Source organism: Pocillopora verrucosa, chromosome 9 (genome assembly GCF_036669915.1).
Source record: "Pocillopora verrucosa isolate sample1 chromosome 9, ASM3666991v2, whole genome shotgun sequence".
Taxonomy (NCBI): Eukaryota; Metazoa; Cnidaria; class Anthozoa; order Scleractinia; family Pocilloporidae; genus Pocillopora; species Pocillopora verrucosa.
In genome coordinates this window covers 7,895,940-7,908,669 of record NC_089320.1, presented here as the reverse complement: position 1 = coordinate 7,908,669, position 12,730 = coordinate 7,895,940, and the positions used below count along the sequence as shown (strand labels likewise).

Below are 12,730 nucleotides of genomic sequence, written 5' to 3'. Positions count from 1 at the left end.
CTTTGTCAAACGTCCACTTAGTGATTAACTTATGGTCATGGAGATGTTATGCAGCATTCACGCAGCACCTTAGCGGCCTTTGCCTTGTGAAGAGTGTCAAGAGGGAAAAAGGCCCAAGTGAACTGTCATTCAGGGAAAAATAAAAATGTTCGGTGCGAAGAGGTGGTCGTTGTAGAGGGATGGCCGTCAGCGTTGGTTTGACCTTAGTTTCTTAGTTTCCTAATTTAGGAGGGCAGTTCTAGAGGTCGTGGGGTAAGGTGTGTGCCCAATCACAATGAGTTCGTGATCCCCACGTGCATCTGTCTCTTAGAAACAAAACGATCTACGTAATATTCAGTGACGTCCTCCAGGTTTAGTTGCCAAAAGAGCGGCAGCAAGCTTATGCCGGCAACATGTTCTCCTTAATGTTGATAGCAATTTCAGCTTTGGTCCCTGCCAATGGCGCTGATTTGTCTGCTGAGTTTGCTCACGAAGCAGTTTTAGATACTTACGAGAAAATGAAACTGTTCTGGACGGTGAACTGGGAAAATGAAACCGTATCCTTTGCCGTTCAGGCAGCAACAACAGGGTGGGTTGGTTTCGGCATCTCTTCGGGTAATGGAAATATGGCCGGAAGCGACATGGTTATCGGATGGGTGAAGGACTCCAAGGGTTACCTAACGGTAAGTGAATTTTTGCCGAAAGGACATTAGTCACGGTGGATTTCTAGGCAGAAAAAAGAAAGTTAACAAAGAAAAGAAGGAGTTAACGCCATCACGACATCCAGATTTAGATGAATAAACAAATAGCCAAAGCGACGTTAAAAACTGCATTTTTAGCCATTTCTATTTGGATCAAAACTTCCAATACTTTCAAACCAGTGCCTAAATTTAGGAAGTATTCGTAGTTGCACGGAAACATTGGAATTTAAATGCTGTTCAAGCAAAGATTTGCTCTTCTGTGAACATTGTTTACATTATTAGCGGTATCAGCACAATATTGACCCGTTGTCACGCTAACCTGCCTGTACATAAAGGTAAACTGATGCATCTAAGATTTTTTTGTTGTTTAAGTTATGCAAAACAGTTTTGTATTATACATCGTCGTTGGTAAGCGAAATGAAAAAGGAGCAACTAATTGCCTTTTCAAGAGTTGGCCCTTCAAAGCTGTACATTTTTCATTACAGAATAGTCTGCAGTTAAGCTGTGAATGAAGCTTGGCTTAGAAAAATAGATAACCACGGTTAGTTTTGATCTCGTTTTATTGACTTGTTTTTGAAGGACCGGTTTGCTGATTCCCAAAGCTTTCCACCGTTGGACAAAGAAAACAATTACAACTTAACTGGGTTTGAGGAAAGCGAAGGGAAAACTGTGTTGAGATTTAGTAGGAAATTTGACACCTGTGATCCTCGCGACAGGAAGATTGAGGTAATCCTTAACATAGCCTATTCGTTTTTTTGCCGCCAACTCAGCCAAAATATTTAATCATGGCTAAAAAAGTAGTTGTACTGCCTTTTAAAGGCAGTGTCACTGAGTCTGAATAAATTGTATACCATATTGATATAACATTTATCTCTACATCATTCAACTGTTCAGCGCTAATTAATTATGTTTTCTTGTTTCTTTTTCAAAGCAAATCAAGTAAATTGCTATTTCCCGGTTCATTTTCTTTTACAGGAAGGCACCACTAAGGTTGTGTTTGCATATCATGCAGAGGACCCCACTTCTGAGGACGATATGAAGAAACATACATTCCGCGGGTCAAAGAGCATTCTACTTCTTAACAACATGGACAAAAAACAAGTGAACGAAACCGGGTGGAAGCAGTTTTATGTCACAAATAGAAATGTTAGTTACAAATAAAAGTTCTTCTTTTAGTTTTTTAAATAGTGGAGAACGTTATCGAAAGCAAAGATTGTAGAGCGTCCATTCAGGGAGATTGAAGCCTACTCAAAACAGAGATATACATTTTTTTTCAGATAACGATTCCTAAAAAGCGCACGACTTATTGGTGTTCTCTTATCCAACTACCCGAGTTCAAATCAAAGCATCATATTACAAAGGTGAGTACAGAAGCGTAAAACATTGCAATAAAACCCTGTTTTCATCCGTTTATCTCTTCTTATGGTTAAGTGATTGATCAATGCAGAAGGCCACCGCGTAAATTCTTACGAAAATGAACATGAATGTTCGAAAAATTATGAACTTGCATTTTCAGAAATGTGTTGATAACAAATTGTTTAGACGCTCCAACCGAGTTCTTCAAGGAAAGGCAATTTCGTAGCCGGTGAGACTTCGTGACATTGCAACAACTTTTGACATTTCATTAATGCATTTCAAAATTCTCCACTTATTATTAGTCGTGTCAGAAAAAGCCACACTTTAAAGTTGAGTGGTTAGCTAATAGCGGGTTACGAAATATCTAGGAATAGGGAAGAACCTAAGGTGGGTTTACGAAAGATGTGCCGATTGGCCCAGGGTTTCACAAACGTTTTGGTTCTTAGTGGCATTCTAGAGATTTCCTCGTATTAAGTAATCATTAAGTAGAAGTAAAGCGTTCCACTATTGATGTTGGTGTCGCTTTCGGAGAATTTTCAGATTTTTCCTCTTTTATAGTTTGAGCCATATGTAACACCTGGAAACGAAGGCATTGTGCATCATTTACTCGTCTACGAATGTTATGGGAATTTTAGTAATGCTACCTTACATGGTTCTGGCTTTGACTGTCATGAAACACCCAATATGCCTCTAGGACATTGTTACGGCTACAGTGTCGTTGCTGCTTGGGCTGTTGGTGGTACGGTAAGATATAAAACTTATAAATTGGACTTGCTCATCTTGGGAAATGAACTTTTAATTTGAAACATTATGAATTTGAAAGGTTTTTCGTTACTCTTTCTAAAGAAATATATATATATTTTTTTATCAAATAGGCATTTTATTATCCACCTAAGGCTGGGTATCCAGTTGGTAAGTCGGACTCACCAAGAACACTTTTGCTTGAACTACACTACGACAATCCCAAATCAATTGAAGGTTGGCACCTCACATTTTGCTTTTTTTATCCGTTTTCATTTTTAGTTAAGGAGAAGAAATATTAAGAGGTGTAGTTTTTTGCCCTCAGCCATAAAATATCTCATTCCCTCAATATCTTTTATTTTTTGTCAAATAGGACGAAGAGACAGCTCAGGGGTTCGTTTTTACTACACTTCTCATCTCCGTGAGTACGATGCTGGAATAATGTCTGTTGGAGAAAGTATAAGTAAATTTGCGATAATCCCACCAAAACAGGAATCTTGGTTGACTGTGGGTTATTGCCCCAAAGAATGCTATCAGGTAACTCAAATATTCACAATAATTTCTTAAATTCATCTCCATGCAATACAGAGTTTAGAAAAAAATGAAAAAAAAACAAACAAACAAACAAACAATGCATGGCAGTATGGTGAAGCTGGCTCCGAAAATGGGCAAAACACAGGCGGTTAACAGATTATGATTTCACCTTTTTTTTTTTTATTCACGGTGCATTTAAGTTCGCACAGTGCCTAGGGACGTGTGTCATAAATTTACTTCTGCATTTAACATAAAGCACCTTTTTTTCTTAGGAAGACTTGCAGGCGACTAAGCTCCCTGAAAAAGGAATAAAAGTGTTTGCTGCCCTTCTTCACACCCATCTGCAGGGTAAGTGACCTTGTGCTGCTTTTGTTGTTTAGAAGTGGTGGTTGTTGTTTGTTTATATTTACGCCTGTCTGTCTTATGTTTCCACGTTCTGTTGACAGTCGTACGTCATTATGGAGCCAAACACTGAGTTTTTGTTTTCATCCACAGGGCGTGCAACATGGACAAAGCATGTTCGCAATGGAATTGAGTTACCAGAAATTGCGAGAGATGACCATTATGATTTTAACTTTCAGGTAATTTATATGGTGTGGCACAAGATCCACCATTAGCATCTGGCGAATGCACAAGAATTATAACACATGGCTTCTTTTAAAAAACAATTTGCAACAGTATGCTGCTCCCTCTTCAACTTGTCCTTTATTTCACTTGAATCAATTTGTCCAATCGGAACTACTAATTTTTTCACGACATCCAGAATCCTCTAATTTTCGATATAAATGTTTTTATTTTACCCAGTCGGTAACAACATCAATGATTATCGCGACCGTATAAGATAACTCTGCTACTTGCCAGTTATCGCTTACGGAAGTCATATTATAACCATAACCTTAACTTACTGAACACTGTGGCCATTCTCTGAGAAATTACGCGATTGCATGTGGGGGAAAAAGTAATTAAGATTCAAGTGCTCCTTTCGGGTGCCGAAACGTGATACATTCTAATAAGTGCCTTAGTATATCTTCTACTACGTGAGCCATAGGACATTGCTAGCTACCAAGCTGCGAAATGATCTCATTGAAAGAACGTTTATTCATTTTCCAACAGTTAACTTTCACTTGTTGTTTCGCAGGATATACAAGTTTTAAGAGAAGAGGCTCACATCAAACCGGTTTGAGAAAACTTTGATTTAAGTGTCACTTTTTCTTAGAATTACATTTGATTTCAGCTCATAAACGCGTAATAATTTATATGAGTTAGACGATGTGTCCCACTGATTTATTCAATGCACTCAAGCTTTCCACGCAACCATTTCAAATTAATATTTAAATGAGCAAATGCGATGGAAAAAATCTGATAAAAGAATAACATTGTATATGATTATTTTACGTTCCTTTTTAAAATCAAGTTAGATTAAGTTAATTTGTGTTTGATTGTTTTTATCAGATCGAGATTTGTGAATTGGCCTCCAGATGATCACCATACATTTCGTTTTCTTCACTGACGTCTTTCTTATCCTTCAGGGGGACGACTTAATTCATTTCTGCAAATACGAGACGATGGATCGCGATAAACTCGTGCAGGCAAGTGCGATATCTGAGCCCTCAAAAATCACTAAGTAGTCTCTCTAAGAATAAGGACGGCATTCAGAATTCAGACTTATGCCAGCCGAAGTGTTGGTTTCCTCTTAACAGTGACATCTCTCTCAATCTATATTTCAAGAGATTGCAATAAAAACATGCCATCGTTGATTTTTGCTGTATATGCTTCATGACAGACTAAAAGATGATGTACTCTTCTTCCTCTTACAGGCTGGTAGCTCCACCACTCAAGAAATGTGTCTGAATTACATGTTTTACTATCCTCGAATGGTGAATGCTACAGCATATTGCCTCAGCAGCCTACGTAAGCCAGTGTACGACTTCGTTAAAGAACACTTGTAAGTGAATTAATACATACTTGTTCAAGTAAAGTTGAAAGTAGATCTGGTCTGCTTCCAGGAAACCACCTTAATACGTCTGTCGAGAAAATAATCAAAACGGAGCATCAAAAGTGCGAAGAACTGCTCAAGTAAAACCGGTGTTGCATGCTTTGCCACCTGAAATCTTTCGCATTTCTCAATAATAATCCTGCTTTAGGGAGCTATTTTACTGAATAATCACTCATCCCTACTTAATTTCACAAGTACTGTCATCGCCTAAATAATAAAGTAAGAAGTTTAACACTGAAATGTTGGTATTCGGGGCATTGTAATTATTTCCTAGATATGCTAGTTGTGTATTTGGTTCAATCCTCTATTGTCGTGCTGAGGTACCCCCCCTAAAAGGAGATCAAAGTGCTCTGTGAGCAAACTCGTGAATTGACACATGATTTTTTAGATTATGTTTAATGTTATCTGGTTTAGGGAATTTTGTGGTTGATTGTCATATCTAGAGTACGAGCAGTAGTTCAGTGTTCGCTAATGTAGCAAAGAAACAAAGTAACGTTGGGATAAGAAGGCATTACAATTGAAATGATCATGCTATTACATTTGACAAGGTGGATGATGTCATGTGTTTTAAACGTCTATCATTTTTGTCTCTGGTTCAAAAGAAAAGGTTGGAAGTAAATGTGGGTGAAAAGTGAAATTTACTGTCTTTCGTTGTAAATATTAGAAAATCAAGGCAATACTGTCTTAATGAAAACATTAACGATTCCCTCTTTATCAAATGAGACACACGGGAACGAGTTTTGAGTGATATAACTGAGCCAAGCCTGCCACCGTCATTTTGGATCTCCGCCTGGGTAGATTTAAGTCACGTGCCAGGCAACGTATAATCAATAACAAGATAGAATTTCATTTCAGGCCTATTTATCTATTTTGTGGTGTGTAACTTTCGCATTTTAGTACGTTGTATGTATGTTGAATCTTCAAATTGTCTTGAAACTGAAAAGAAAATTGTTCTTTAAAAATTCACTGAAAATCGGTAGCTTGTTTAGGTGTTATTTGATTTTCGTGTTAACTTGTTATTTCGTCAGTCGCCGGCACTTTTGTTGCTTCACACAGGAAAAACACAGGCGACGAAACGTAATGATCAATTTTGTCCTCAATCTCACGCCATAACAGAAAAAGCTTTTGAACATCTGTAAACTCCGAGCGCTTCGCAGTAAGTGATATTTTCAATGAATCTTTGGATTGTTTTCAAGTTCAAGGATTGTAAATTACAATTTTATGAAAAACGAAGGTTGTTCTGTTATTTCAGTGTGAATCCTTGCATGCCTGCCAGTCGCTGGCGCCGCTTGTTGAAACTAAAACGAAAAAAAAAACTCTTTTAAGATTATCATTGGCTTCTTTTTCACCCCACCACTAAACTTAGCCACAAAGGTCGCCATTTCGTCTGTTTACTGCTCGCCAAAAACTATCAAATGCACTCAAAAGCCTAAAATCTAAAAAACGTTTACAGGAATCGACCAATCGAGCGAGCGAGCGAGCGAGCGAGCGAATGGCATTCCCCACATCGCATCTATAACTCGCTCTTGTGCATGCGCGCAATTCACGAGTTAAAAATGAATTTCTTTTACAAGGGACTCTATCATAGCCTTTATCCGCGAATTTCATTCTTCGCGTGAATAGAACTGATCCGTGCAGCAAGTTTCCTGAAGGTAATAGAACATTCAGCGTTGATCATGACTGGCATCCTTTCTTTGCCAAGTCGTCAAGAAGCTGGATAAATCTCATTGGCGTTCTAGTCAACTAACACAGTGAAAATTGACCAACAAATGAATTTAAGCACATGACTGTCTGAAAGAGTATTATCCTTATAACAGCCTACAGAACAAAACTCAAAGCAAACTGCAAAAAGAAATGTTTGCGAATACGGAAAGAGTTGAAGAACACGGAGCAGATGTAAAGCACACACCATAACACCTAAAGAAGCGAACATGATTGCGGAGTTAAACCAAAGATTGTCTATTAAATCGTAGAGGTATAGCATGTCTTGTTTCAAGCAATGTTTGGTTTCAATCTATTTTTAACTTTAATTTTCCTTTGTCTAGCCCTTCCTTAAAGGGGTCAAAATGGTCAAATCCTCTCATTGGGGCAAATATCTCATGGACGAAGGAATTGGTGTCTGACTTGAGGAAGAAATTTGATGAAGCAGAGACATTTTCCACATATTGTCCCGCGGTCAGTAAACTCATTAGGGGGCACGAAACTCGCTACTGTTAGCATTACCGTACAGTGCAATTCTTATGGGTGCTAATGAGATCCCGAGATAACGTGCATGAAAAAATGTCGAAATGATAAAACAAGACAAATAATGGGTGTATGATCATGGGTGTGTGTGCTTGTCTATTGGGTGGAGGGCACCCTCTTAATCTGGGATGGTAAATGCCTGGTCATAGGCATAGTTTTCATCGTAATCGTAGTTTTCTTTATCTTCAATCTGATTCAGTATGCAACAGTGAGTCTGCCACCTCCTTAGAGGAGTAAAATTAAGTGTACAGCACTGAATCTCCTGTGAAATATTGTTAATGTTTTCCTTCCCAGAGACCTAACAACTACACATATCCGATTCCAAAGATCATGAAGCCCTTACCTCCTAGACAGTCCAACTGCCGCGAAAGAAGCACAACACCGGCCCCTACAGTCGGAAAAACGGTCCCTCCAGTTGGAGACGCCTTCTCGGTGACGACCTCGTACTCCACAGCAATATCTCTGCTCATTGGCTATTTCGTGTTCATGTGAACGATCAGATATGCTATCATGATCACAGTTAAAGACTGTCTATCACAAATTGCTAGAGTTTACAGTTAAACCAATTTTTGCTCCATATCTTAACCTAGAGATGATCTCTTAGAGGATTAAAATTGCCATAGTTGACATAGATATACATCACTAACAGCATTAGTGAACTTTTTTTTTTTTTTAAAGAGGCGTTAACGGCTAAGGCAAACGGAAAAATAAACTCTGATTTCCCTCACCTTGTACTTGGTGTTCTCGATTACTCTATAATTCCCTTATAAAACTAGTTCTTGCATACTGCTGCACAATATGGGGTAACTGTACAAAATAACAGTTGAATAAATTGTTACGGCTACAGAGACGCTGCGCCAGAGTGATGCTAGATGTTAATTTACAGGACAATTCAGTTATGCCATCTACCAAATTAGGTTGGCTTCCCATCGACGACATCATTCCAGTGCCACCCGTCGATGGAACGGACCAGAACCATCCCTTAGAGATACGAAGTCACAGAGGCGCCTTTTAAGTCCCCTTCACAGAAAAATTAGACTGGAAAAGCTCTGTTACTGAACAGTGTGTTATTGAATACAAATATTAACTTGAATTTACCAAGCTTCTTTTTCTTTTACTTCAGATTTGGTTTGTTCTAGCTTTAGATTATCAAAGGGGGGATTATGTAAACTATTGAGTTATCATTAATCGATGTTACCCTCGTTACATAAAATCAATAATAATAATAATAATAATAATTATAATAAGAACTATCATTATATAATCATGTCCGACCAAAAGAGCACAAAAGAAAGAACAATATTATTAAAAACAATATATGAAAGTTGAAAAAATTAGTTCCTGCGATTGAAATTCTTCACGCCTTACGCATGAAGATTGAGACGAGTGATTTTTTGCGAGTGCTCTGTTTTGTCTAAGGTATAAACTAAGTTTCTTTAAATACTCTTGATTGAATCTAATTTAATTGAATCTAATGCGTAACAATGGCAGCGATTTGTCACGCTTCGAAAAGCTCCCGCTACTCTGTGACTTTGTTGGCTCTGTATCGCGTTTTTTATGTTGACCAAAATCTACTTACCAAGAAACGTACTGGAAACCTGGAAGCACCGAGAGACGACAAATATAACCGGTTATTGGACGAAATTTGGATCTCAACCTGAAAGAACACAGAATCAAAGACCACTTTGCCGTGGAAAACGAATTCTTCTTTTTCGAGTGCGCCACTCAACCGATGAGCGGAGCTGGTTTAACATCCAATGACTATAACATTGTGCAGATATTCAACTTAATTCAGGCCTGATAAAGTTTCTCTGTAACGAAGGTGAGAAGAGCGTTCGAAACAATCAGAATACGATGTTATGTTCTGAATGTGGTCTATGGATTCAAGCAAAGTGCCTCAACATGTCGACATTGACTTTTAAATATTTTCTTGAACGACCAGCAATCTATTTTGAATGGACTTGTCTGCTATGTTCTCTACCGAGATCGAAGGACTAATTTTTCCTTAAAAATGAAGAAATAACAACAACCGAAGGAAAGTACACAAATCAGCTTCTACAACCTAATGCAAGAGAGACGAAGAACACACAATTTCACTCCCAGGAGAATATGGCAATTAACAACTGCGGCCAACAGGAATTTGATGTGCTCTTACAAGAAAGGCAGGAACATTTCAATCGAATACTAATGTTCCATCTATACATCAACAGTCTCCAAAATAAATTTGATGACCTGAAACTCCTAAATGATGAGATGAAGTCGCAAATTATTTTTCTCTCAGAGATAAAGATCGACAAGTCCTACCCGAAGAGCTAGTTCACCTTAACGGGTTACATGTATCGAAAAGACAGAGAGAAATGGCCTATTTTAATTCTAGTCAACCCTCGAAGGAGCTGAACGTAACGAAGAAATACAAAACACTCCAGATTATTGCAGTAGAAGCTAGACTTGGCAACAACGAAGTCATTTTCCTTGGCATATAGCGATCCTCAAAACAGTCGGATCACCAACCAGACCTACATTATTGAGAACGTGTAGAGGAGGAACTGAACGACGTCTGTGAGTGGGCTTCCCTCAAGAAACAAATATTTGTTATTACAATTGATCTGAAGCTGGACAGGCTAAAAGCAGAAAGCAGAGAAGGGAAAAATACTTGCGACCTAGAAGAAGTGAATGGAATGCAATGTTTAATCACCGGGCCGACGAGGATTAGGCCGACATCAGAGACACTGCTAGACGTTATTTTAAACAACAAATCCAACCTTTTCAGGACGGAAGGCTCTTTTAACTCAGAGATATGTGATCACCACCTCATTTATGGCATTTTAAAGCAATCTGCATTACAGTATAGACGGAAGACCATCCCATTAGAAGCTTGAAAAACGTGGAAACGGTTCAGCTTAATGAAGACTTGACAAATGCTCCTTGGACTGTTGGAGAAACACGCAATGCCATCGTTGACCAATATGACGCATGGAAAACCATTTTTGAAAGTGAACTTGACAAATATATGCCGAAAAAGAAGATGAGAGTTAGACAGAAAGATGTGCCACATATGACGGAAGAATGGCAAATGGCAATTAGGAACAAAAGGAAATATGCACAATTGTTTGCCCAAAACCGAACTCGAGAAAACTGGGAGTTAAAAGGAAATTTGGCCACTCAATAGAGGACACGTGCTATCAAAGCTCACTGGGCCCAAAAATCAGATGGACTGAGGAGGAGACCAAGGGATTTCTACAAAAAGTTTAAACCTTTCTTAAGTCACAACAGCAAAGAGGAGACAAAAATTGCCATTAGTTTCAACGAGCGAATTGTAACAAACCAGAAAGTAGTGGCAGACGAGCATGGAGACTACTTTTCAAATGCCATTGATAGTGCAAAGGTAACGAATTTAGTTGAGAAAGACTTTGAAAAACACCCGAGTGTCGAGAGCATTCGGCAAGCTTATCAAGGCCTTCAATATGGATTTAACGAAATTGGCTCTGGTGAAGTGGAAAAGGAACTGAAAATGATTAAATCAAACAAAGCCACACGGTGGGATGTTAACTGCCAAGGTCTACTACCCTCCTTAACAAGTCTCTGCAACACCGGAAAACCTACCGCAAGCCAATCCTCAGAAATACCAGATCCTTACTTTTGATCCACATCCTTCCAAGAAAACCCCTGTATATGAATTGACGATGAAGTTCGATGGACATGAAATTAAATCAATTGATTATCTCAAAATTCTTGGCGTAACCATCGACAACAAACTGACATTTAGTTAACATATCAGTAATATTTGCAAGAAAACGAGCTGTAAAGGTTGGGGTGTTACTGGGACTACTTAAGTTAATCCCATGGTCTGAAGAGTTACAGCTGTGTCTGTCTTATATTTCGTCCCACTTTACATATTGTGATATTGTATGGCACTTTTGCAAATCATCCGATGGGAAGAGATGGAAAGAATTCAAGAGCGGGCACTCAGGGCAGTCTTTGAATCCAAATCGGAGACCTACAGCGAGCTACTAACAAGAACAGGTCCACTAGGTGTGCCTCAATAACGGTTACAAAACATCGTCATTTTCATGTATAAAGTAAAAAACGGACTTATGCCCACTTACATTACAGAAATATTCAATACTGAAAAGATATAATCTGAGGAACGCTGATTTCAATTTTTCCACGTTTTCGCACAGTATACTATGGAAAAACACTCTCTGTGATACTTTGAGTCCCATCTTTGGAATAAATTGGAACAAAGTGATAGACAGAATCCTAATTTAATGAGTTTTAAAAAACAGTATTAAGAGCAAAGGTATAATGTATACACATTTATGAGCGTCATTATTCCATCATGAGGTGCAAAAAGCAGTTTATGAATCACAATAGCTAATGCAGTGACCTAGATATACTGTAGTCCAATAGAACTGAGCAAAATTGTTCATTGTTTGAAGAGATTAAGTTTCTAGAGAAACTGTGGTGCTGCGTCGGTGTGGAGATAATTCAGGTTTATGAAATAAGTTAGGACTCGGTAACGAGTTTCTAAACCTCATGTTTCGAGCGTTAGCTCTTTGATCTGTCCTCATTCGGTGGGTTGGTCTTAAGGTGATTCCTCATGGCAAAAAGCTGATCGGAAATTTTTTTTAAAAATTGTCGTTAAGTGTCCCAAAAATTGTCCGTCTGTTTCGAGAAGTACGATAAAAAAGAAAGGTTACCGTGTTTGTGGAAGAGATATGACGGCCAAACTCATCATATTCATGCCTGTACTGGTATTAATCACACACGTCACCTCATCAGTTCACGGTTCATTTTGCGGTAACTGGAAGCAATACTTTTTATTTGAAAAAAATGGTAGATAGAAAGTCTCGAACGTATTGAACAATTTGTTATGTAATTTGGGAAAAACGCAGTTTTAAACGACATCGACTCAAAACCTTGCTCGAGTCTTTGCTTCGATGGTTATAATTTGTATCCTCGAGTGAAGGGCCTCGTGAACGCTTTTAGTCATATGTTTTTTTCCCCTCACTGAACTTTTTTTAATTTCTCCAATTTAAAGGAGATAATCTAAAATTTGCAATAAAAATATTTCACCGCGCTCGTTTCAGAGATAAAGACCATCGCACGTGTCTACCTGGTCTATTGATTGAAAAACAATACCGTTTTCTCGGAATGCGCGCCTGATTATGTGATTTCT

The 12,730-nt window shown here is 38.4% G+C and overlaps 1 protein-coding gene across 1 annotated transcript; it reads left to right on the top strand.

Annotated features, from left to right (window-relative positions):
• The first annotated feature begins 317 nt into the window (after positions 1–317).
• Positions 318–8,106, top strand: LOC131784688 (DBH-like monooxygenase protein 1). Its single transcript, XM_059101509.2, has 14 exons — positions 318–662; positions 1,260–1,406; positions 1,656–1,826; positions 1,958–2,041; positions 2,595–2,780; positions 2,912–3,014; positions 3,151–3,314; positions 3,584–3,659; positions 3,807–3,892; positions 4,450–4,488; positions 4,841–4,900; positions 5,129–5,256; positions 7,353–7,482; positions 7,846–8,106. The coding sequence occupies exons 1-14, from the start codon at positions 393–395 to the stop codon at positions 8,041–8,043; spliced, it is 1,842 nt and encodes a 613-aa protein (XP_058957492.2). The 5' UTR covers positions 318–392; the 3' UTR covers positions 8,044–8,106.
• Positions 8,107–12,730: the final 4,624 nt, after the last annotated feature.